Source organism: Dunckerocampus dactyliophorus, chromosome 6, assembly GCF_027744805.1.
Source record: "Dunckerocampus dactyliophorus isolate RoL2022-P2 chromosome 6, RoL_Ddac_1.1, whole genome shotgun sequence".
Lineage (NCBI taxonomy): Eukaryota > Metazoa > Chordata > Actinopteri > Syngnathiformes > Syngnathidae > Dunckerocampus > Dunckerocampus dactyliophorus.
In genome coordinates, this window is record NC_072824.1 from 27,172,967 (window position 1) to 27,199,269 (window position 26,303).

Sequence of the window (26,303 nt, forward strand, 5' to 3'; positions counted from 1 at the left end):
CCACTGCCGTCCGAATGCGTGCTCGTTCATGTCCCCAGACGCACGTTCACGTGAGCTTGTGCGTCACAATCGTGCCGCTTCACTTTACGTGCCTCCTTGCCTGTACATCTGAGGACAGATGTTTCGATTTAAGGTGAGTTTGGTCGTCCAGCTAGCACATATCACACTTTTATTAAGGTAATTACGCGCGTAAAACTTACGCTCAAAATACGGAAGGTATTTGAGTAAGATGTTGAATTTTGCTTGTTTATGCGACTGCCAAATTGGCGGCCTGTGAAGCAGCCCGCTCGCCTGACGTAATGACCCGCAAGAGGACAACAGTGGCGCGCTGTCTTTTCCTGCTAACTGCCTTCCTTTGAATCCTTCATTGTCTTTATCACGTGTAGTTATTTCGTCACACAGCGTGCTGTTGGTACGTGCGATGGGTTCCTAAGATGCACATTTGGGAATGAATCGTTGGTGATGTAAGATAACGTCAGGGTTAGCATTGGTGCTAATGGGGTGTCCTGTTACCAACACTGCAACCTTTCTTGCAGTCTTTTTGTGAAGTGAATACAGAATATATATTTTTGGGTTTATTTGGTGGCTTGTCCCATGCGTGATAACAAAGCCATGTGCTTTATGTTGAGTTATGTTGCATGCTGAGTCAATAATACCCTTTTCTCTTCTATAGTTGAATATATTCTAAATGACTGGTAACCGGTTGTTACATATTAGTAGATTGTACAACCGTTACCTGGCACATGTGACGTGCTATGTCATGACATAACATGCCATAAGCCATGTCATGTCAAATCATGGTCCGGTTTAAGCAAATTAGTTAGTACGGTTCATTTGGTCAAGTGTATATGCAGTCCATCAAACCCAGGCCCGGACCAAACAGATGGTTCTGAGTCTGCTTGCAATTGGACTCTCGTGCCCAGTAGGGTTGGGTATTGTTTACATCAGGGGTGCTCACACTTTTTCAAAATGACCAATTCCCAAATATCTGCCTCCGACTATAAAATTATATATATATATATATATATATATATACAAATATGAGTACGTATTTATGTACGTGATACAAGTATATCAGGGGTGCACGCAGTTTTTTCAGCATGCAAGTTACAAGTCAAAAAGATCTACCTCTTTCTATAAAACATATATAATATGTAACCGGTAAACTTTGAAATACTATTGTAAATATTAATGATTATTTCACATTCATATTTTCAAAGATTACAGGTAATCAAAGTAGTTGATATCTTAATTATATTCAATATGGCAATAAAGATAATTACACATAATTCCTCAACAGTTGTGTACATAACCCGAGTACAGGTAATGTCGGTCAAAATAGCTACCTAATGTTCATTAGGAGACACAGTTCATGTATTGCATCCAGTTAGCCTTTGCTAACAAACATTGCCGATATACAAGAATTGAAAATGATGATACAAAAGACAACGCAGCCGAAGTCAAGAAAACATATTAAAAAGGTTTCCATTTCATCATGAAATATTAGGCAATTGCCTAGGGCCCTGAGATTTCCAGGAGCCCCCTAGACGTCTCATAAAAACTAATTGATTTTTTCCTTTGATTTAAAGTACATATTACTGTTTTAGCCTTAAATCACGTGCTTAAAACTACATCAAAATGCGTAATCTATCATGATTGTTTTGACTGCGCCCCCCTCCCCCTCATGCAATGGACTATTCCATGTTACTGCGCATGTGCAGATTGATTCAGGAAGACGACAGCAAAAATAATAGTTGTTGGCGTGGTGTGGAGGAAGATGAAGCGAAGGTACCCGAGTGGAGTTGAGAAGGCAAGAGGAAAGTACACACTTTTTTAAAAATCAAAACTACCGAATGTGTCAACCTTTTCCATAGTCCCAAGTACAAACATAGTAGACATACGACAACAAGAGCCAGCCGCTCTTGACAGTAGCTCTGCTGTCAGTGTCAGCCGCGGAGGTAGTTTTCGGGCTGAAGCTGAGCCTGCGAAGATGTGAGTATTAAAGCGGTAAAATATGTATGTTGCTGCTGTTCTCTTCAGCCTTTCTGAACCTGACTTTCCACATTCGGTCCTTTTTTCCTTCTCTCTGTCTTATTTTTCAGTCCCTGGATGAAGACTGCACACTGGAGGAGGAAGATGAGGGACTGGTAGAGGAAGAAGATGAAATTGATCAGTTCAACGATGATACCTTTGGAGCTGGCGCCATCGGTTAGTCATGTTGTCTCCTAAACTGGTCACTCATGTCTCCCACATAGTCACGAATAAGGATATTGGTCATAAAGAACAAGAAAGCACTATCTTTAACTTGTCTCTTCCTCCAGATGATGATTGGCAGGAGGAACATAAGCGCCTTGCTGAACTTGATGAGCGAGATGGGCTTGGAGAAGGTGTTGGGTCAGAAAGAGGGGGAATGGGAGGAGAACCAGAAGATCCATCCTCCACATATGTTGCATCTGCTGCTGACCATCCCCCCTTTCAGTCATCCCCCTCTTTACCCCACTACTCTTCTTCCTCAGGAAGACCACAGGGAGGTGAGTCATAATATGCAAAGGAAATCTCTCTTGACCAGTTACGTCTTGCAAACAACAAAAGCAAAGGCTGATGTGCTGATACAAAAGTAAAAAAGTCAAACTGTCATTTCAGATGTAGAGGATGGAAGAAGTGAAAGTGACTTGGCTGAGTCGTTGGCGAGACTTGTCCTCGACGCTGACCCCGCTATTGCTGGAGTCGGGGCCGCAGAGAGGCCGGGTTTGTCCCACAATCAAAGGTTGGGGCATGACTCAAGACCCAAAGTCTTGCACCAACCTTCAGCCCTTTCACATTCAACTCGCCTACACCAGCAGGCTCCAGGGCCTCCCAGCACAGGTGAGGCCTAAAAACAAGCTGATCTAGTTTGGGATTGTTGGTGGTCTCATGTACAATGTGTGGTGTGGTCTCTCATGGTTAGGTACTGCATTGGGGGTGCTAGCATTCCAACGCACTATATCCTGGCCTCAAGCACCTTTTTTTCAAGTTAAAGGAACATCCTCAAACCTTCATGCACGAGTTATTATAAATGTAGGTTATTGTATGTACAGTTGAGGTCAAAATGATTAGCTCCCTAGTGCAATATTCATACAATTTTTAGGACTGTATGCTTGGCTTTTTGGCAGTGTTTGGGGAAAAAAGCATTTATTTAATAATAATAAAAAAACTTAGTGTACTAAATATCCCATGTTATGACGTGGACACCTGTGGCTTATAGATTGGTGCAGCCTTTATATGTGTAAATCTTTGTTTCCTCGTTAAACTTGGTGGTTGCGGCTTAAATTCCAGTGCACTCTGTAGTCCAGAAATTACGGTAATCTAACCCAGCTAACTTTCAGTCACGCCAACTTTTGCCTGTGTTTCAGCCCGGTTAGTTCGGGAGAGGGCAGGTTAGTGTTTGTGATGAGATTCCGCCACGATTGAGCCATCTGCCGGGGAAATGCTACGCCACACAAAGTTCTCCTCACGATGCCAGCATTTCATTCACATTGTGTCAATTTCTGCGAGATTCCGCGTTGAACAGTAGGTTCTGTTTTTATTTGCCAATTCCGCGATTCCGTTAACACGCAAGTCATAGCGCCCTAGAAAGAGCTGAAATTTGTACTCACACGTGTGCTCGCTTTTTATTTTTTCTACTTGCACAGTCCATTTCTAGGTGCATATGTGAGTAAAATGCTTGCACTGTACAGCCCTGATTTTTATATAGTAAAGCATTTTGACTTGTGCTCATCTTGAGGGGGAAGATATGTTGCCATTTCTAAGCCTTTGACTGTGTTGCATTATTGCAAAGCACAAAGAAATCGAAAATGCAACATTTTCAGAACTATGGAGAGAAAAATAGTTAGAGATTTGAACAAGAACCCCCTGGTCTCTGCAAAGGCTTGTACAGGACTTGATGTGTCACGTAGAACGGTTGTGGGGGCACTTCCTCGTGGTGGACTTCATGGTCATCGTGCAAGAAAAACCTCATTGCTTCCGCAAAGGGACATCAAAGCTCAAGGAAAGAATCTGAAACTTGGGAATGAGTTTCAGGCTTCAGGCACAGAAAACCTTATTCAGTTGCGTGAGACCCTTGAAAAAAAGAAAATGATACTGATATTTTGAAGAATAACATCAAAAAGTTTGCAGTCAGTTTAGGTTCAGGTCATTGCTGGATGTTTGAAGGACACCTAAATGGTTTTCGATATAAAATATCAATATTGCAAACATTGGGTAGTATTTTAGAGGAGTGTTCAAAAGCTTCTCGGAGGCTCATCATTTTGACGTCAGCTGTGTATATTCCAGCCTGTATGTATAATTCAGAACCTGTGTTAATTCAACATTTGAAACCAAAGTTTTTCCAAATAATTGATTATTCCATCCAAAAAGAACTGTTCAAATAAATCATTAAGGCCCAAAATGAATAAAGCATTCAAGGTTATGATGAGTTCATGTAACCTGACCCAACTATGTTCTTTGCACTTTCCCAGGTCTTCCTCCTGGTCATCCTCCCTCATCAATGCTCAGCTACCAACAGCAGCAACATTTACTCCGCTCGGGACCTGGCCAGGTTAGTCTTTAAAGTACACTATACGGATTAGGATCTGGACCGTTGTGGTGAAGAGAGCTGAGCCGGAAATTTAACTGTCGACCTATGTTCCCTCCCTCCCCTCTGGTCATGGGCTTTGGGTTGTGTTTGAAAGAACAAGATCATGAATGCAAGCGGTCGAAATTAGTTTCCTCCGTAGGTTGGCTGGACTTAGCCTAACATGAGGGTGAGGAGCTGAGCTCGGCCATCTGGCAGGGACTCAGTAGAACCGCTGCTCCTTCATATCGAGAGGAGCCAGTTTAGGTGACTCGGACATCATGCCTCCTGGATAAAGTGCTACGGGCATGCCCAGCTGGGAGGAGGCCCGGGGCAGTCCTAGGACAAGCTGGAGGGATTTTGTCTCACAGCTGGCCTGGGAATGCCTGAGTATCCTCCCGGTGGAGCTGGAAGAGGTGGCCGGAGATCGGGAAGCCTGGGCTTCCCTACTGAGACTGCTGTCTTTGCCTTGTGGCTCCGCACCGTCTTCATCCGCGACATTGCATTACTGCAGTGGCTGTGCCGATCCAACTCCTTTTAACGTTTCCTCACAAGAACATGCACAAGATCCTGATATACTTGAACTCCTGCACATGGGGCAACATCTCACTCACTTAGCCTTTTCCGGCTGAGAAGCATGGCCTCAGAGTCATTGAGTGATGAATTCATTATATCCCACTGGGAGAAACGCATTGAAAAATAGTCCCAAAAGGACCATTAAAAGCAACAACATGTGCCTTGGATGCACACCACTTAGTGTAGCGGAAGGTTGGCATAAATTTGCATGTATGTGAGATTGTTTGGAAAGTTAATTGCTGCAGACATAGAGATGTCGTGTTGTGTGATGAGCAAGAAAAAACCTTTATCTGTTTTCAGTCACTTTAAATGTACGGTAATACGAGTTTGGACGAGGGACAAAACGATCAATGAGTTATGTTTGTATACCATGAGTTCAAGTGTGTATGCTGTGGAAGCATGCTCGATCAACAGCACACTGCTTTGGATAATGAAAAAGGCACAATCATATTTAGTGAATTGTCCTTTTTCATGTCATTTACACAGTTGTCTGTTTTTCTCCACATTCATGATCTACTCTGCAGCAATTTAGATCACAACTAAAGTCGCAGCCACCGAACATGGACACATCTTGCCTTGAACAGCTACAAGCAACAAACACTGAACATGGCCACATGTTAGATTGAACAGCTACTAAAGTAGCAATGTGCAGACAGCGAACATTTAGCAGTTTGGACACAATCATGACCCACGTGGCCACAATGAATTCTGAGTTGCATCCTGTCTTGGAGACTGGCGCGTGCGCAGAATGTCAGCTCCACTCTACATGCACACACATGCTAGAGAGTAGTTGTTTTCAATCGGATAATGTATAGTATCATTTGGACAGCAACAAAGAGGAAAGCGTGACCATGCATTTCTAGCTATGATGTAACTTGACAATGTTTACCACTACTGTGGCTTACTCATCTTATTACCCTTAGATGAACTCTCACAGTATCTGGGAGAACAGTATGGGCTTCGGACCGGTCAGTGTTACCCCCGGACTAGTTACACACATGGAGGTGAGTTTTTTTTTTTTTCTCAATTTATTTTATAGATTTGGTGGAGTGCTCTTTGACAGTGCTTAGTTAGCAGAATAGCAACTAATAACAGGGTTCTTCAAACCTTCCACCTTTTGTGTTCCAAAGCCAGGGGCCAGTGGCACCCCCACTGCAGTTGTCTCAAATAGTGGTTTATCAGCTGGGCACATGAAGAAAACAATCGCTGTATTTAAATTATTGGCAAAATAAGTATTTGATAAGTATTTGTGGGGGCTCAATTTTTTTTTTCTCAATTTTATTGGCTCACAGTGCACTGTAGAAATAAAATTTAAACAACAAAACAGCAAAAAATTGAAAAAAATTGCGCAAAAGCTGACGCTAATAACAAAAAGCTTTGTCTTTCAATATACACTGTTGAATGTTTTTTAGCCTTTTTTCAAAAATGTCTTCAAGGTTGGCAGGTCTGTTGTGTTAATATGTGCACTGTGGACAATGACACTATAAATGTATTTATGCGTTTTCGATTTTGTAGCTCTGGTTGCTGTCTTTTAATAGATAGATGCATTGAAACAGGGAACTTCATTCATTTTCTACTGTATCAATTCTACCTTATATCCTGTTCAGACTCACGGGCAAGCAGGAGCTGACTTTGGGCAAGAGGCAGGTGGTACCCTTGAATGGTCACCAGTCATTCACAGGGCATATTTATACATTTTTAGCTGTAGACATTGAAGTTCAGGGTACGAGCATACAAGGTTTTCCATCTTCCAACATTGGCAGGAGAAGAAATTTCTCGATGAAAGTGATAGCCAATAGTCTTTTCTTTTCATTTTTTTTGTGCTGTCTCTTCAGGATAGTCCATTATTGTCCATAATAAAGGAGGCGGGACTTCCAAAACGTCCAGCTCAGGGGAGGAACGATGAAGGGCGTGATTTGTCAGAAAGAGTTCCACCTCCACGCTCTTCTTCTCCTGTGATTGGCTCACCTCCGGTGAGGGCGATACCAATTGGGACTCCGCCCAAGCAACCAATGGCTCACAGCTTAAATCATCAGGTATAAAGTAGATCAAAGTTCCCAGTGAAACAGCTGGCCAATATATTCATGTCGTAGAAAGCTTTTGGCACGACTGGAAGAGTCGCTAAGTCATATCATTTATTACCATTGCTCACAGCAGATTCTTTCATGATAACTGACACAATTTGTCATAGAAGTAAAATACATAGACTCCAAATGATCCCAGAGTGAAACCTAAACCTACAGCACTTGGGGCAACATTTGTTTATGTAATAAACACATGTCATTTCATTAATGCGGCGCCCTCGCGGTGACAGCAGCGAACCTTGCACAAAATACCGTAATCAGAACAGCTCCCAATAGGGGCAAAATAGTAAACATTTTAAGAAAAGCTGTCTTAATCGATAGGAATAGAACGTATCATTTAATGCAGTCGCCCCTCTTGCAAGTAATTCATGACAGCAGCAGAAAACCTGGGTGGGAGCGGTGTTCGTCGATTATAGCTATCTAATTTCTGATTTATTATGTATTGTATAAAACTAACACAGGGACAATGTCAAATTAAAAGCACAAAAGGAATACAGACCCACCATCCACCAGTACTAGCCTGGAGTTTGTTTTTGTGAGAAGAATATACGTAGCTGTTAGATGTGTGTGATAACAGGCAGTGTGCTAGCATGAATTAACTTGAAGTTGTGCACCAAATAAATATTCACTTTAGCACTTAATAACGTCATCAAGCCTTATCTTTATGCGTTCCCACATAGTATCAGCATTTGGGATCAAATATGAAGTGAATGAAAAACCGGTAAAAATACGGTATAGGAGTCTATCTGTGCAGCGTGAGAGAAAGTTAGTACACGCTCAATGGTGCGTTTAAGTAACGCCGAACAAAGTCGGACGGGTCGCAGCTCTCAACAAGCAAAATAATCAAGCAAAAATCTTGGAATTTTTAACTTGATTAATTTTTTAATATAATGGATCAAAAATATATGCATTTACATAACGTTCTATGACTCTATTAGACTCTTACATATTTGTAAAGTTTCCAATGAGCTGCCATTATTCGTCATTTTGTGGTACTGGTTCATGTGTTGTTGTTTTTTTACCAAGACTTACACTGCCATCTTCTGTGGGTGTGTTGCTGCCCACCCGCTTCTATATTTGTGTGTGTGTGCGTGTGTGTGTGTGTGTGTGTGTGTGTGTGTACGCGCATGCGTGCTTGTGTAGATCCACCACCCCACAGCAGTTCATGTGAGAGCCCCGATCCAGCACAGATATCCGCCTCCTTTCCCAGAACGTCTGTCACCAAACACTCTACTCAATTTAGCTGTGAGTGTTTCTCCACCTTCTCCTCATTGCTTTCAATTTTCTTTGACAAAATTCAATATTTAGCAAATCAAAAAGATGCTAATTAAAAGCTATAACAGGAAATATTGGCAAATGAAACTGTCCACTCATGTATTTAGGCTATGTCCACACAAATATGCATATTTACAAAAACACACATCTGTAGACGCATGTCTGTCCACACGGTTGTAGTTTAAAAATGTCACATTTACCGGCTGTGCAGTATAATGCCTCAGTTCATCAATCTAGTGAGATATTAGATGTACAATGACGTGTATTATCTTTAAAATCAGCGCTCACTTACACAGAGCTCAGGAAACATCAGGAATTTTTTTTTTTTAGCGCTGGTATGTGTTATAAGACGCTTGCACACGTGTCTACCACGCCACCAAATCAAACCAATAAAGTTGAAATACATGAGATCACCGCGTCCACACACAAATGCATGCTGGAGTTTTTGAAAATCTCCACTCTGGTCAAAGTTTTCCCAAAAGCTCAGTTAATAAGGGCAAAAACCTATGTTTGCGTGTGGACGAGAAAACAGTGTTTTTAAAATATCCTTGTTGCTGTGGACATAACCTCATCCTTGAAATAAAATGTGGAATATTTGTTATGTTCCTATTATTTCTTTCCTGCTAGAACTCGCCACTATGTCGTGGACCATTTCCTCCAGGAGTGGGTCCAGTGCTTTCACAGATTCAAAGGGCCCAGCTTCTCAACTCTCAGGTCAGTGATACTGTATCCTGAGGCAACTTTCAAAGTGGACAACAAATCTGTTCCGTTGTTTGATGACTCTGGTGCACTTCCAATGTATTCTAATTTTAAAACAGTGTCTCCCATAGGCTTTAATTATTATTGAAATAATCTATTCCACAATCATACTAGTGATCATCATAAAACATTTACTAGCTGTACACAATGTTTTACATACGTAACCTTTTTTCACACATACATGTAAGTTATCAGAGCATAAATAAAGACATTGAAACAACAGTAATTATTTGACTAATTATAAATTCCAAATTAATAGATTGGTCACCTGAAGACACACACAATCACACACTTTTTTGTGTTTCCAGGTGGCTGGTGTTGCCCGTGGAAGTCCAGTGCCTCCTTTGTTACCTGGTGGAGGAGGTTTCAGACCATTTTTCGGTGGCCCACACCCTCCACACGGTCACCGAATGGGCCCGCCGCCGCCTCATGGCCACCTCAACCACATGCCACCCATCAGACACACTGCCACCCACCTTCATCCTCAACACCGCCGCATGCTCACCCAGCGCATGCAAAACAGAGGAGGGTAAGGGATTGTGTGTAGTATGTGTGTCATTTAACACTGAGGCTGGTTTTGCACTACAGGTCTAAGTGCCCACTTCTGATGTAGTACCTAGATCCACTTGAACCATGTTGTGTAAATCCGACCTGCGAGCTGGATGCCGGAGAACAGATCCCACTAAACAGCTGTTTACCTTCCTGAAGGGACCGTAGCAGGACTGGAGGGGACTGGCACAGCAGGGACCCATACAGCAACCTGATGACTCAGAAAGAAAAGGAATGGGTCACTAAAATCCAAATGATGCAGCTTCAAAGCACTGACCCTTTCTTGGATGATTACTACTATCAGGTAAGTTAGGATGTTGTAGTGTGTATTGTATGTATGTACCGTGTATTTTATATAGTATCTCACAAAAGTGAGCACACCACATAAGAGGAGGGCGGCGTGCAAGGTGTCCAACTCTGCGAGGATTCCAGGAACAACCTTTGCAGTTCTAGTAAATTTCATGCCCAAAAAGATGAGGGCAGTACAAGATAACAAAGGTGGCTCACGCGGAAAAGTGACACAATTGAATGTGGACATGTCCACTTATTAATTTGGGGCACTTAATGATTTATTTGAAATTAGTGCTGGAGGTTGAAATGACCGCATTGTTTTTCCCAAGAAGTCATCAGGCAGACACACTTCTGTCTTTTAAATCTTTAAGTGAAAAAACATCTGGAAAATATCACAAGTACAGCATGCCGGACTCCTGCTCACGCTAGCAGGCAGTGCGGAAAACCAGTGGTTAAGCTAAGTGCTATGCTTGAGACATGCCCATGCAGGAGTGTGTACGCCTTCCTGAGTGGGTCAGTATATGATTTATGTGTAGGTATTTAACTGGTTTGAGCTTGTGTCAATCAAGGGTGCATGGCTGTAAGCTAGTGTGCAAGTAGTGAATGTGAAAAGGTTGCCGGGCAACCTGTCTGCCCCACTGGCCTCACCTCGCCTCTGCACAGAGAGGCCTTCAAGCAGCCTACCTGCACAGAAGTGAGAGCAACCACAGAATAACTGCATAATACTACTTTATCTATTTCTATCAAATCCAACAAGGTCCAGAATGTATTTACTTTACAAGACCAAACTTGAAACACTTCTCTCTGATGGTCCTTTTTGACTCCAGCTGGTAGCGTCTCTTTGGCAGCATAAAATAATGTGTTTGACAGTGCCCTCAAAATAGTCGTTTGCACATTAAATCATTATTAACTCATTAAATCCCAGCCATTTTTGAAAAGACAACCCCTTCAGTACCGGCCATTTTAGACGATTTTGACAGATTTTACAGGGCACACAGAATATTGTGTTCTATGGCTATATAATCATGGAACCTACCAAAAGAAAGATTAGACTCCCGTATTTCATCAAAAAGAAACAAGTTTGTTTCTTTAGTAATCAGCAGTAGAACACAGGTAAGTTTCAGGAAAATATCAGTTCCAGACTAAAACAGGGAGAAAAACAGCTTTTTGTGAAGCTTTGACAACATTTTTTTTGTTTTGTGACACCGGAAGCAGTTCTAAACCAGTATACCACAACATAAACAACGCCAAAAAAAGGGTTGTTTTATATCAAAATTTATTTACAAATACTGTATAATACCATGAACTATTGACAATTTTCACATTTGGAAGTAAACTGTGTGAGTGCGCGCGTATGCATGCGTTGAAATTTCCCTATAATGCGTAACCTTCTGCACGCTGCACTTCTGCCACCTTGTGGCTGTTTTTATGGCTTAAAACTGCTCCAAAAGTGACATCCATTAGTGGGCAGTTGCGTCATCACCTCTTTTCCCCTCTCGCACAAAAAATGTAAAAAAACGTATAAATACGTCTTTGGTATGAATCAGTTAAATACCATCTAAATATGAACTCATAGTGTTAATTGTATCGCTGCTGAAGGTGATATAATTGATAATTGTGATGGTGACAGTTTAACACTGAAATGGATTATTTCTGTTTCAACCATACTGGAAAATTTTACAGAAATTAAAAGTTGATTAGTGTCCTGGATTGGATTGTGTTCAACTTCAGAGGTTTCAACGCATAATGAAAGTTGTAGAAATGTATAACATCGCTGAATACCTCCAGTAGAGTTGCACTGTGCCATCATTTACTGCATTATTCCAATATTATAATCATAATCTTAATCCTGCTACATTTGCAGAACTACTATGAAAAGATGGAGAAGCGCCAGGAGAGAGAAAGAGACAGCAGTAAAAAAGAACACACGACCAAGCTCATCACTCCACAAGTTGCCAAGATTGAACACACTTACAGACCAGGTAAATCTTCATCTGCAGGTGCACTTGGACCTTTTCTTACACTGTGTCTCTTTTTAATTCTTTCAAGTAACTTTTAATTCCTACTGTTGCACCTTGCCACATGGCGGTTCGAATTTCGCAGCTTCACTCTATCATGGTTTTTCCAAAATAAATAAATAAATGACGGCTCTTTTGTGTTTGAATATGGCCTATTTTTAGTAAAAAAAAAAATAAAAAAAATAAAAACATTTTAAGCAAATTTTATGTATCCTAGGTCTAAATTTTCAAGCATAAAAATGGCTAAATTAAGGAAAATATTTGTAAAGGCATTCAGAAGATGCACATAAATATGTGATAGGTAGTATTTTACACTGGTCACTAGGTGTCAGTAATGTCAACTTAGCAACTAGTGTGTAGTTCTGAGCTGCTGTTCAGAGTTTGGACTACATAGGGCATTGACGTTCTGCATACTGGGTTAGAGCTAGCTCTCCGGAAATAAGTCAGTAGAAGAAGAGAACTAGGAAGTGTTGATGGACTCTTAATGTTATGTTTTGAGCGTCTGCCGGTAACATTATTATTTCATAGTTTGGTGACTAATGTTTTGGAGTTGGACTGTGTATTTGCTGAGCTTTGATGAATTTTCTTGTGTGGTGACCTGCTTAAAGACTAGGGATGTAACGGTACACTAAAATGTAATTTCGGTTCGGTTTCTGGATGTGCTTGGTTTGGTTAATTTTCGGTACAAAAAAGCCAGGGGTAAAAAAAAGACTTAAAATGCTTCTATTTTTAAAAAAAATGCAAACAGAACTTTTTTTTAAATAAATAAAAGTGACCCATTTGGTTGATATTTCAAATAAATTAGGCTCTTGAGTTCTTTTAAATAGACTTTGATCTGTAGCTCCCGCGAAAAAAAGCAAAAAACATCAACAGAAGTTTTTGGCAGTGAAAGAGTTAAGTGCTTTACACACGCCATGCTTTTTTTGCATTAGAGTTCAACCGCTGCTGCGGTGTTCATGTCCAAGCAGAAGCTGTCGTAATTCTACACGCTTCAGTTCAGATCAGTTCTATCAAAACGTGTGATAATAGCGTCTTCTACTTTCTAGTTCGGTACCCTAAGCATCATGGGAACTGTAATTCTTTTAGCATAAACATAAAGTTAATAGTCTGCAATCTATTTTACACATCTTTGCATATCTACATGGGTTGTAGATACATAAAAATGTAAAAGTGACCCATGTATTTTTCAGTAATCGGCCCTCTGTGGGAAAACGTTTGGACACCCGAGCTCTGACATGCTTGGTCACGGTACGAAAGCGGGTTAAATGCATCAGGGTGTGTTTTCATCTGGAAACAACAGCAATCAGGGATAAGTGGCTTTGTGGTTATTGAAAATTTTCATTTGTCCGTCGCAGCTCTCACCGATGTTTGTTCACATGAATAGAGCAATGACCGTTTGCATGCTGAGTTTTATTGAGAGTGTGATAATAGCCGATAATTAAGTAGAAATTTGTATCTCACACACAATAGTTCATTATCACTCCCAACTAATAAAGAGCTCTGTTGAATGTTTTTTCCCCACAGTTCAGTTTGCGGGGTCTCTGGGTAAACTGACAGTGTCGAGTGTCAACAATCCACGCAAAATGATTGATGCCGTGGTAACAAGTCGCTCAGATGACGAGGTATGTTTCTTTTCTTTTGTCTTTTTCAGTGTATAGTCTTTGGCGCTTTGAATTTCTTGCTTCACTCTCACGTAAAAAAAATAAATAAAAGAATGAATAAATCATCACTGTTTCGTGGTTTAAGGTGGCCTATCATTCATCAAACAAATATGCATATTTAAGTTAAATGTACAATTTTTTTTACCTATATGAAGCATTTTCAAGCATAAAAATGGCTGAAGTAAATACAATGTATTGAGAAGACGCATTGAAGTATTCTGTACTGGTTACTAGGTGTCAGTGATGTTACTGTAATGTGGGGTGAGACACACACACCTCTTGATGCAGAGATTGAGAGGTAGAGGCTCTAGTGGAGGTATGGGTAGAGGCTAGCTTGCAAAGTCTTGGAAAGTTGTCTTGGTGTTTCTTCCACCACTGAAGTGCATCAGCATCCTCACGTATCTCAGGGGTCAACAGGTAGGTTTCCAGCTCAGTTCTAACTCTGTCTGCCTGTGTCGGGGAAGAAGTAGTCATGTTGTTCTTACGGAAGTTGTAGTTGAATTTGGGTTGAATTTGAGTCCCGCAGCCAAACCAGTTGAGAACCACTGATCTAAATGACACATTGTCCCGGCGAATTGCGGACAATGTATAGACGAAGTGGAAACACAGCATTATGCTTGTGTTTTATTTTTTAGCCATTTTTATGTTTGAGAATACTTAATTTCAGAAAAAAAAATACAAAACATTTGCTTAAACATGCATATTTTGGACTAATAATAGGCTGTATTCAACCATGAAACAGCATGACCTAAACTATTTTGGAAAAGCCGTGAGAGCGAAACCTCGAAATTCAAATTGCGACTGTAACCAAAAACCATATTAACTTTTTTTAAACTAACTTCATTTTTTCTTTTAGTTATGAAACTAGACTCATGTTTTTCCTGTGTAATTATTGATCTATGTGCTTTTATCCCCCAGGAGAAGAGAGAGAAGCAGGTTTGGAATAAGAGACGGCAAATTCTGTACACTGTGGAAAAGGTAAAAACGTGTATCAGATAAACCTTCCCCTCGTTCAACCAGACTGCTGTACACCCAATCTCACATGCCCTTTCCAGATCTACAGTTTGCTGCTGGAGGTTCAGGACTTCGAGAAACGTTTTGTCCATGCACCAGAAGAGGAGCGGGAGGCTTTATTGGAGCGGCACAAAAGCAACACCGTGCAGCTGTGTAACTCTCTGCAAGAAAAGGATTGGGACGACAGGTTAGATGTGGAGACTTTCGTTTGCTCTGTCCATTTTGTGTTCAGGAAGTTGCACACACAGTAATTCTCTTTCTTATGCTCTCTGGGAAGGGTAAGCGATGATCGGTGTGTGATGATCATGTCGGTGAGAAAGGGCAAACGCCTTATCTCCAGGCTCCTTCCCTATCTACCCTCGTCCCAGGCTGCCGCCGTTGTTATGGCGATTGCCCGCAACCTTCCCGCCCTCGCCAAGAAAGACAAGCAAGACCAGGTAAGGATCATCAGATCAGTATCAACATGCTACATGCAATGTAAGTGCAGTGGAAAAAGTGCTAAAATGTTGCGTGTGATTCTACCTGAGGTGTGATATTAGATTAGAAGTGCTGAAGGAAGACAAGTGCTCTACAGGCATTGCAAATGGCTTATATAAAATATCCAGTGTATAGTATAGTGTACTATAAGCCTGTGTCTTTTTAATCTGGGGCTCTGGGAAGTGAAAAGAACTCCAGTTTTCGAATATTGTTTCATAATATCCCGTATGGACTGGTGATCAGTGCACATCATATTTACAATTCTATAGTGCTTGACCCAACATGGTGGGCTTATTCGTTGAGCTGTGGAACTCGCAGCTTACCTGCAGGTAGACGAACTTCTGTTTTGCTTTTCAGTAATCATGTGACTCTGGTAACTGCAGATGTCTGTCTTCCATGATTAGGTGCTGTGCTGGTTAGTGGAGCCAGTTTCTGCTGTGATCATGTCCATGTCGAGTGCTGCCCTCACAGACTTGCTCCAGGAGCTTCAAGGCAGTGAGGGTCAACTAACTACAGTACTGCATAACAAGGTACACGCTTTCATGACATGCTCCGCATTGGATTGGCATTCCTGAAACGGGGGTAGTGCCAGGCAAGAATTAATCATCATGAATTAATTTGAAAACTGATTAATTTGATTATATTTTTTAATCATTTTACAGCCCTCGTCTTTATGCTTCAATGATAGTGCTTTCTCATCAAGCGTTGGCGTTTTTGACTTTGTTCTTCGGTCCGTGAATGCACCATAGTTGTGTGCTGTGATAAAGTTTGTTTGGCTACGGAAGCACTGCTTACACAGTCAATCTGGCTGCACATCATTCATTAGTGGTGAGTAGCTATACATTTTACACTTTAAATGTGTTTAAAGTGTGTGATTAAACCTGGATTATGTAGAGAGTAGGCCTGTCACGATAATCGATGAATCGAACGATAAGCAAAAAAAAAAAAAAAACGGGTAGATAATTATGACTCCCTCGATAAAGAGAGAGTGAGCCCTCATCTCATTCAGCATATCAATGACTCGCGTGTTTTCCGCCATTCACATGGTTTCATGAGGGACAAACGTGTTGAGCAAACGCAGCTTAAAAATAGAAAAGAAGCAGCAAATATTAACGTGTCTCTTTGTTTGTCTTCAGTTTGGTGTGACACTGCTCTACGTCATCCTGAGCCAAGGAGAGAGGATGCAAAGCTCTGACCCCAGCTGTCAGCTGATGGATGACAATCGATGGTGCCTCCCTTTTTCCTTATTTCATGGCTTGTTTTGTACCAACAGCACATTTTCATTGCTTTTGTTTTTTGGTCCTTGCACTTCTCTGCAACCATTCATCCTCATCCAGGACAGAGTTGGTATTTTCTGTGACGAGGGAGTTGCTGAGCATTCCCTCCTCATCCCTCTCATCTCCTCTCTTCACACCTCCCAACTTGCTCTTCCTGTTCTCACGCTATGTGGACCGCCAGCGCTTGGACTTGTTGCAGGAAAAACTACAGTAAGTCACAGAAACACGCACAACTTCAAGTATTTGGCACAGTTTCACTCATCACTCATCCATTGTTGACATCTCAACAATGGAGAACGCATCCATGACACTGGGATGTGTTGGGGGGGAAGTGACTTTTCCGTATGGATTTGGGTTTTGGCTCACTGCGGACAAAGGAAATATTAGAGTAATCCCTCAGCACTTGAATTTCACAACAGTTTTTCAAAAATATATGAATTAATCATGCTTTTTCGCGGTTGAACATGGCCTATTATTAGACAACAAATATGCATATTTTACATGTTCTTTTGTCTGAAGCATTTTCAAACATAAAAATGGCAAAATTAAGTAAAATACAGAAATAAGACACTCGGATGACTCATTCAAAGTCATTGCATTGATATGTAGTATTCTACACTGATCACTAGGTGTCAGTAATGTTACTGTAATGTAATTAGCATTACTGTCACGTGAGGCACACAAGTACCAGATTTGATTGCCAGAACAACAGGCTTTTATTGCAGGTTTTAATGATCTCACAACAGGCATAATAATCCCTAGCACAACCCGACTCTAAAAGCCCAGCGTCACTTCCTGTCTGTGCCACCAGAGCACATTCACAGCAACACACACAAGCACGAGTCTTATTTAATCAGTATAACACAAAAGTAGATAGCAGCTGTCAGAGGAGTTAAAAATGTGCTTATAGGAAAGTGATTGAGACGGGAAGTGGGCCCATTTCTTTGTACATTGTGCTGGAAAACGCTGGCAGGTGTTAGCAGTGCTACTGTGGAGCTCACACAGCAGCACTAAACACAGTAAATCTACAAAAAAATGCACTTTTTAATTCAAGCACCAAATCAGTCTCTCCAAGATTGGCAGACTTTTGTTGGGGATTGTTGAAAATGCCTGATTTCACGGCAGTTGTGGCAAACGTTGCCATGTTTTGAGGCTTATTTTTGTTCAATAACTTGGCATCAGCTTGTGATTTTATTAGTTATCAGTGTTTAAAGTGTTCTATGTAACATTAACCCCAAAAAACAGCACAGGATTTCAACAAATCTTTATCTGCATATTGTGCACAGCACATTTTGAAAATTTGGAGTTATTTAGCAGCCCCTTCTCATCTGGCAGTTTACATTGCAGGGGCTTTGGTGGATATCCAATACATACGGAATTATTATCCTCATTTGGAGGGGACCAGATTCACGTCTGAGGGTGTCCCATTTTTCTTTACGCAACCATGACTAATCCTAATTGTGCCACTTGGTCTCACGTGACCATGGAGTGCAAATCTGGCCTTGGTGAACGACGTCCTAGTAAACATTACATTTCACTTTCACTGTTCTAAACTTGGCTTAATCTGCTGCTCAAGGATGCATTTGTCTTTTTCAGGATCTCTACTTTGTCCAGGTAGAAGTTTCTACACACAACCCCCACGATATGTTGCAGATGTGCGTGCGTGCGTGCATGCGTGCGTGCGTGTGTGTGTGTGCGTGCGCATTCTTCAATGTGTCTGACTAAATGAGATTGAGAACTTTTGAATGCTAGCGAGGCCATCTGCATTTTTAAACATATTGTTTACAATTGTACCTTGAAATTAAAAAGTATTTCTATGAGATAAAATTTGCACAGTTATTTTCTTGTCCCTTTTGGTTTGAGAACAAAGCTGACAAATATGTAAAACTCCTCACCGAAATTCATCTGTCTTTGTAAAATATGATTGGAGTGTAAATTGTGTGTCATTGTCATTTTAAAGTAAACCTGTATATGTACTATGTCGAGAAATTGACCATTTTTTTAAGTGTATACTTTTTCCAACGTTGTCATTGGTATCGAACATCAAAATAGTCCCAACCTTAGTCCCTCGAACAAAGGGTACCGGGACTTGTGTACTGCTATTTATCAGTAGGGTATGGTTGTAAACCTGCTCCTAAGGTCAAAGGGCTAACACCAAACTGAGTACATCCCTCATATTTCTGCTGATCAGTGGGGAAATTAAAGTATTTGACCCCCTGCTGATTTTGTAAGTTTACTGTCTTGGAAAGATACCAACAGTCCAGAATTTGTATGCAAGCTTTACTGCAACAAAGACCCTCAATGTAAACATGATCAAAGCTATAAATGCATTTGTATTTGAGACCAACCAGGTATTCTTTCCCCCATGGACCGTGTATGTACCCGTGAAGCACACAAATGAGTCTTTCCCCTTTTAAAAAAGTACAGTATGGTACTCCGAATCTCAGCTCATTATGTGGATAAAAGAAATGCCACAGAATCAGGCTTTTCCATTCAAATCTCCACCACCATGGGCAAGACCCAAGAGCTGTCAGAGAAGCTCAGGTACGAACTAGATTGTTCTGGCCACTAATTTTTGTGAATGAAGATTCATCCATGTTGCTCTTTTCTTAGCCAAGTATCCTGTTCACAATCCACAGAGAAGCTGAGGCGGGACACGCCCTGGACCAGTCACTCATTCACACAAATCGTTTTCATATTTTTATTGAAGGAATTCTTATGAGCGTTTCCTCATAGCTTCTACAGAAAAAAATCACTGTGCTCTGATATTATAATAAAATAATAACACTTCATTCTTCCTTTGTTGCCCCATTATGGCCTGAAAAGACAAAATGAGACAATAAACTTCTGGCCTTATTTTCAAATCCCAACAGGACAAAACTGAAAGGTGTAACGGTTACACCTCAGCTACACTGTAACACATCACTTAAGTTTTCCTATCTAGTAAAATGAAATAATCCATGCAGTGCTGCACTCACACATCCAGCATTAGGTATTTAAATACCTCATTTTAATACCTAAAAACGCTAGAAAGCAGTGTTTTCTTGAGTGTGAGCAACCACAACTCCCGTACCTACACTGAAAGGACACTAGAATTGAGTAAGGTCTGTCAACTCGACATCCACTTCCATAGTATGCCCTACGCGGGTTTGGCCGCCATGATGGTGAGCAGAATCCAGAAATACTGCACTGGAAGCATGTTCTCGGCACACTGTTAAGCCATTACTTGCTCTAATAGACGGTCCAAAAGACCAGATTTGGCATTTTTCAAGTTCCTCCAAAACTACGACAAGTACCGGTACATGTCATAAAAATGTTGGAGAGACAAAGACTGGAGTTTCACTGACTCACGAGCACTAGACGTAGACTTGAACTTTGCTGACTCACAAGTACTCAATGTAGATGAAATTTCACTGACTCACGGGTGCTGGATGAATCAATTATCACTGACTCATGGATACTCGACTTTCACGGGTTGATGAAGATTCAAGTTTCACTGACTCACAACTTGAGAATGGCTCAGAAGTGTCACTGAGTCATGGCTACTCAAGATTCAAGTTTTACTGACACACAATTACTCAATGAAGACTCGTTTTCACTGACTCACATGTACTAGCTGGATTGACGCATCACCGATTCACGGGTGCTCTTAAGACTCAAATTTCACTGATTCATGGTTTGACAAACTCATTTCACTGACCACGGTTGCAACTCCTTGCGTGTGTGCGAGTTTCGGATGGGTAACTAGAGTGTGTCGAGTCAATAAAAGGAATCACCAACACATGGGGCTTCTAGGCTACGACATTTATCCGACGTGACTTACCGGCACAAACCACCACAACAGCTGAGGACGAAAACCAGCGAGCAACGCTTCCACAGTCCATCAGAGCAGACTCGGATCCATTGCAGTCTGAGAAGAAACGCCACACGGCTTCCTTGTTGGCAAGATGGGTGGCTTTGGTGGAGAGGGCGGCACCACATCCTAACTGTCGACACACCACGGAAGCGTGCTTCAGATCCCAGGATGACGACGCTGCACTCAGCAGCCTCATCTCATCCTCATGGCGCACTAACAACTTTCCGGCACAGGAGACGCTGTCATTGTGTGCCGGCTCTCCATCGTCCAAAACCAGATCTACATCATCTAGAAAGCAGGGCAAAGCAGGTAAGCTCCTGTTGCAAGAGATGCTTCATAAGTTACTCCTACCTGTGACGCTAAGAGAGAGACTGTGGCTCACAGAGGAGAAATTCCGACCAAAAACAAAGTTGTGATAAACACAAGTGTAGTTTCCAGTGTGCAGCGCATGTGCGGTTGGAAACACAAAGCGGGCAGAGTGCTTGACTGCTGGCAGGCTCCGGCTGGCAGTCTGCTTGAATTTCAGGCTGAAGTGACCTTCGGGGTAATGTGGCTCCACGGAGCATGTGATGGTGAAGCTGTAGCCATGGAGGAGAGTCACGCCCTGCTGTGTCTCACCAGTGTAGCCAGAGAAGAAGGAAATGTTAGGCTGAGGCAGGATATCTGCAAAGAAACAACACATTTATTTCACTCAAAAGACCAAAGTGTACCAGGCAGTTACAACAGTAAAATTCATGGGCGTGGCTCGCTGGAGCACCCCCAAAACGTTGAGTAAGGAAAGTGATTATTTGAAATTAGATTTTTGTCTTTGACAAGTTAGAGTTTAAATGTTTCTACAATAAACAAATAATCAAATAAATCAATAAATATGTCACAGTGACAGCTTCATTTCCTGTTGTATAGTTATTATCACACTTTGCCTCCTGGTATTATTACTATTATTTATTATTATTGTTATTATTGTGATTGTTGCTATTATCATTATTATCACTTGTTTAGGTGGTGTGTTTGTGTGTCTTCTTTTTTCGATTGTTTTGTGTGGATTTTTGTCTCTTTGGGTGTTGCGGGGTTGGACTGTGGAGTTGGGGTTGTTTCTTTATGTCCTTTGTTAATTAAATTATTAATTACATTATTATTATAATATTATTAAATTATTGGTAATTAAAATTATTAATTTAATAAATGCTGTTTCATGAAATATGGCCTTTTTTAATGTATATTTAAGCAAACGTTACACATAAAAATGGCTAAATGCCCTTTATAAGGCATAAGGCATTCAGAAGACGCATCCAAAGACGCTATGAATGACATGTAGTATTCTATACTGGTCACTAGGTGTCAGTAATGTTACTGAAATGTTGGGTGAGACACACAAGCACCAGACTTGATTGCAGGCTCAACAGGCACAATAACCCATGCCAGGCTAAAACTCTACTCTGAACTTTGGACATCTCTTCCTGTCCGCCCGCCACTCAGCTCCGCTAGGAAACACTCACATAGTGTACTTCTGTCTTAATTGTCTTATTTTCTCTTATTATGTCTCCTATATTGCGTAATTGTGCAGGTATAGGGCTGTCATTTCATGTCTAAAGGGCTCTAATAAGGCTTAAAAAACGTATTTAGAAAGCTGTAAACAGGTTTTTCCTTATAAATAAGGAATCCTACTTTGCGGAAATTCACTTATCACGGTCGGGCCGGGAACCAATTAACCGCCATAAACGAGGGACTACTGTATTACTCCATAATTGGCTACTGCATGTCTATTGTTCTTACCACTGCAGATAACTTGAACGGTCCAAGAGGAATGCCGGTGGGTCACGGTCCCGCAGTCCATGAGTGCAAGCTCAGAACCCTCACAGTCAGAATAAAAACGCCACACAGGTACAGGTGCTGATGTTTTGTGCTGTTTAGTAGTTGAAACAACCAAACCGCACCCGAGCTGTCTGCACACCACTGCCGCTTCCTTCAGACTCCACGTGTTCTGGTAGCTGACGGGTCTCCAGTCTTTGTTGTGTTTGAGCTCAAGCTTGCCAGCACACGGACTGCCTCCTTCCACCAACCTCAAATCACGGGGCTCTGAAATCAAAGGCGCACACCAGCTTAAAAGGAAGTCACTGTCAAAAGGAGTCATGGAAAGAGAACAAGCCCTTCTTTTTAACCCTGTGGTTGTTTTGCAGTCCTTTCTACCTTCTTCACATATCGCCCAAGGCTCGTCTGGAAGGGTAACTCTTTTCTCCTCCCAGATCTCCTCGTAATTCATGACCCCTCTAGCATTCATTAGCATTCAGTCATCTTTATCGTTAATCGTTAATGATAGTCACCACAGTCCAACGGCCAATATTGGTGGGCCTGTCTCCTCTCGCTGGGATTTGTATGAAGTTCACTTTCACTTCCGTGGTGATGGCTTTCCTTTTCTTTGGTGCGCTGCTGCTCGGGGGACACAATGAAGTGTAAAAAGTGAACTGCCATGATATTCCTCCTCAGTGTTGCTGAGCAGGCACACACAACGCGTTCTCGTGCGGCACGCTGCAACTCGTTCTCCAGCAAGTCTCGTGTTTACTGACAAAAATGATGTTTTTGTTCATTTGTGGAAGTGTGTTCATAACCATGAAACGTCATAACGTTGGAACGCCTTCCATCATTCTAAGAACAATTCAGGGAAGACTATTTTCTGGAGGCAAAAAGGTGTGGTTAGATGAGTTTGGTGTGGAAGAACCTGAAAAAACCCCAACCCCATCAAACATATTTGGGAAGACGTACAACAGACAGTGTGAGCCACACCTTCTTGGTCAACATCAGTGTCATCCCATAACAGAAGCGCCTACTAGTATTGCGTACATATGAATTACAGCAATTCTACACTAAGTAGACATAATAAGAGCAACAAAAGACACACAGGACAAATATAAATTAGATTCTTGCTTGTGTGTGTTGCTGTAAATGTGCTCCCTAGGGGACCTGAGTGGGGGGCGGACAGGAAGAGACATGCCCACCAATATTGGCCGCTCCTATGGTCCCAACCGCTCAACTGTGGCGACCATCATTAAAGGATAAAGATGATTGAACGCTAATGAAAGGTAGAGGGGTCATGGATTCAGTGCGCTGCTACAATGAGATGTGGGAGAAGAGAAGGTTATTTGATGTCCTCTTCATGTGTTGTACTAACTTTCAACAGTCAACTTTGCAGGTTGTCAGCTGGTTGTCAGGTTCCTGGAACCTGGGATAGGTTCCAGCCAGACCAGGACCAGCGATAGAGAAATCCCATGGATGTTTGGACTAAAAAGCATGATGCTTTTTCTTTCTTGATTACCTTGAACAGTGAGAGATATTGCCTTGGGTTCAGAGAAAGTAGTTGGTCTGAGCTCATAGTTGTAGTCGCAGTAGTAGACACCCTTGTGGGAATCCTGGGCGGCAGGGAAAAGGAAGGTGGCGGAATTATCAGCCGCTGCTTCCGTCCACTCAGTGAGGTGTTCTGCGTAAACGCCTGTTTTTAGGCGGAAGGAGCGTATAGAGTAACGCGAGTTGTGACTGCAGGTGATGGCAAAGTGATGACCCTTGAGGACATGCGTTCCGTCAGTGTGTGCGCTGTGCACACTTGCCTGTGGTTTTGTTGGATTCTCTGTTAAAGAAGAAGACAGACTCAGGTTTTTCATTTCTTTCTGAAAGATTGTAATGTGAGTATTGTACTTATGCAGGTGATGTAAACTTTGCCACAATTCTCTTCTGTGGCATTGAAGGAGAGAGACGGACATTCCTGAAGCTTCTGCTCTTTGCCTTCACATTTAAAGGCAGGAGCCCACTGTTGGAGATTTTGCCCGCTGGACGTCCTGCTGTGATAATCCCGCGGAACCCCGCAGTCAAGTTCCCCACATACAACCAACGCATCCTCCGCGCTGAAGACAGAGTCACACATTGGCCACCAGGACTGGGAAGACTTCACCATCACATTGCCTGAGCATCTGTCCCTCCCTGCCAGGAGTCGCACGCTGGCTGCAAAGACATCAATACAGTCCAAAGTCCATATCACATATTCATCATCAGAACACGGTAAGCAAACCAGGTCAAGAAACTACAGCTGGTGGAGCCACCATAAATATCGATCGTCTCAATACCCAGGGTAGTATCAGTAACAAAAGGATACGAGCGTGATAAGATCGATATTTTTCACTTTCATTTTCACAAATATCTGTTTTTGGTGTTGTTCATAATTGTATATAGTTTATATTGTTATACAGTAAAGCCCTGCTCTTCATGGGAGTCACGTTCTGGGGCAACCAGTGAATGGTGAAAAAACGCATGTAATTAATTAATTTCCGTAAAAATGTCTATTCTTGACACACGGCTCACTCCCCCCAAGACAAACAAAAATATATAAAAACATATCAAAATGTTAGTATTTTTTTTTACATTTGACCTGTATTATCATGTATTTGTAAATGATTACCCAATGAGATGTGTTGGGAAAAAAAGAAGACAAAAAAAACCAAACAATTTTTGACAAAAGAAATCTGAATTTGCGGGGCCGTGAATACTGAAGCGCAAACGTTCCTGTTGTGAAATCATCCAAACCGGCAACAAAAGCCTTTTGCTTAGGCAATCACGTCTGGCGCTTGTGTGTCTCACCGAACATTACAGTAACATTACTGACGCCTAGTGACCAATTTAGAACACTACATATCATTCACAGCGTCTTTGAATGCATCTTCTGAATGCCTTGTACATTTATTTATTTTACTTCATTTAGCCATTTTTATACTTGAAAATGCTTAATTTAGGCCACAATACGTCAAATACGCACATGTTTGACTCATCAGCCACATTCAACCACAAAATGATTAATATATTTTTGGAAAAAACGTGAACTTCGAAACATAAAGTGGCGAAGATTAACTGTCTTGTATTGTCGTATTTATATTTTCTTAAATTCTTCTAAATAAGTTACAAATATACAAATATGTTTTTGTTTGCTTAAAATCTGTGTCCCGTGTTTTATTCTGGTTATCGTAAATTAAAGGCAAAAATCACAAAATCATGCAACCATCTAGAAAATGTCAAGTAAAATGTAACAGCATCAATATCAGTATTGGCAACACTGTCTTTACTTTGTATTGGATTAGTGTCAAAATTTACAATATCGACATCTTTCCAAGTGTGGGTTTATTTATACAACCTGTTCTGCTACTTTCAAATCCTTTCCAAGCCTGTCGTTGCATATTATGTTACCTGAACAAGTCACAGTCATCAGATGGTCTGATCTGTCAGGCTCCCATTCTGTACAAATGGATGCGCTGCGGTCAGCACAGAAGGAGTCTAGCGCCCAGACAGCCTCTTCTCTGGGTAGAAAATGTGGTGTTGTTGAAATAAAACTTCCACAGTCCAGCTGTGTGCACAGCTGAGACAAGTGTTCTGTATTCCATTGGTGCCATTTATCTGCCAGTGGCCTCCACTCTCCAGCATCCTTTCCCTCCACGATACCAGCACATCGGTTGTCTCCTCCCACCATTTGGAAAGCCTGATGAACTGAACACAGTCAGTCAGTGACAAACGTCCCTGGGCTGGTTCCTGCGTTTTCAACACACACCAATTCAATGTACAGTACTGTACGCCGTGTCCACACGAACGCTAATGTTTTAAAACACGCACAATTTCCTCCGTCCACATGAAAACATTCACCAACTGTCAGGCGCATTTTGGTTAATCAGAAGTCTGAGTAAGCAACCACAGCTGTCTTGGTCACACATTATAGCGCCTCTGTTCATCAACACAGTGATATATTACACGAACAGTAATCCCTTGCTTCTTTGTGCCTCGAATTTCGAATTTTTGATTTTTTGACTGGTGACCAGTCCAGGGTGTACCCTGCCTCTCGCGCAAA

General features: G+C 41.6%; 2 protein-coding genes across 5 annotated transcripts in view; one reads left to right on the plus strand and one right to left on the minus strand.

Moving 5' to 3' along the window:
- On the plus strand, nt 1–19,283 carry patl1 (PAT1 homolog 1, processing body mRNA decay factor). 3 transcript variants are annotated; one of them, XM_054778704.1, is made up of 20 exons: nt 1–133; nt 2,103–2,208; nt 2,322–2,531; nt 2,644–2,865; nt 4,497–4,576; nt 6,091–6,171; nt 7,003–7,203; nt 8,395–8,496; nt 9,154–9,240; nt 9,594–9,814; nt 9,994–10,138; nt 11,990–12,107; nt 13,668–13,765; nt 14,723–14,782; nt 14,860–15,005; nt 15,096–15,255; nt 15,700–15,825; nt 16,432–16,523; nt 16,633–16,782; nt 18,169–19,283. In XM_054778704.1, exons 1-20 carry the CDS (start codon nt 119–121, stop codon nt 18,188–18,190), a joined length of 2,442 nt encoding a protein of 813 aa, XP_054634679.1. In that variant the 5' UTR covers nt 1–118; the 3' UTR covers nt 18,191–19,283. The 3 variants fall into 3 exon arrangements, with proteins under 3 accessions (XP_054634679.1, XP_054634681.1, XP_054634680.1); XM_054778705.1 differs by lacking the exon at nt 1–133 and adding an exon at nt 142–1,992; XM_054778706.1 differs by lacking the exons at nt 16,432–16,523; nt 16,633–16,782; nt 18,169–19,283 and adding an exon at nt 15,565–15,624 and having other exon boundaries at nt 15,700–15,824.
- LOC129182490 (scavenger receptor cysteine-rich type 1 protein M130-like) overlaps nt 18,726–26,303 on the minus strand; it is a 21,166-nt gene continuing 13,588 nt past the window's right edge. For both annotated transcript variants that reach the window (XM_054778703.1, XM_054778702.1), the window contains 7 exons: nt 25,652–25,948; nt 24,116–24,418; nt 23,739–24,047; nt 22,202–22,504; nt 20,780–21,091; nt 20,396–20,716; nt 18,726–19,390 (listed from right to left, as the gene is read on the minus strand). In XM_054778703.1, the coding sequence (XP_054634678.1) occupies nt 19,362–19,390; nt 20,396–20,716; nt 20,780–21,091; nt 22,202–22,504; nt 23,739–24,047; nt 24,116–24,418; nt 25,652–25,948 (1,874 nt within the window). In that variant the 3' untranslated portion in view covers nt 18,726–19,361. The remainder of the gene's footprint in view (nt 19,391–20,395; nt 20,717–20,779; nt 21,092–22,201; nt 22,505–23,738; nt 24,048–24,115; nt 24,419–25,651; nt 25,949–26,303) is intronic.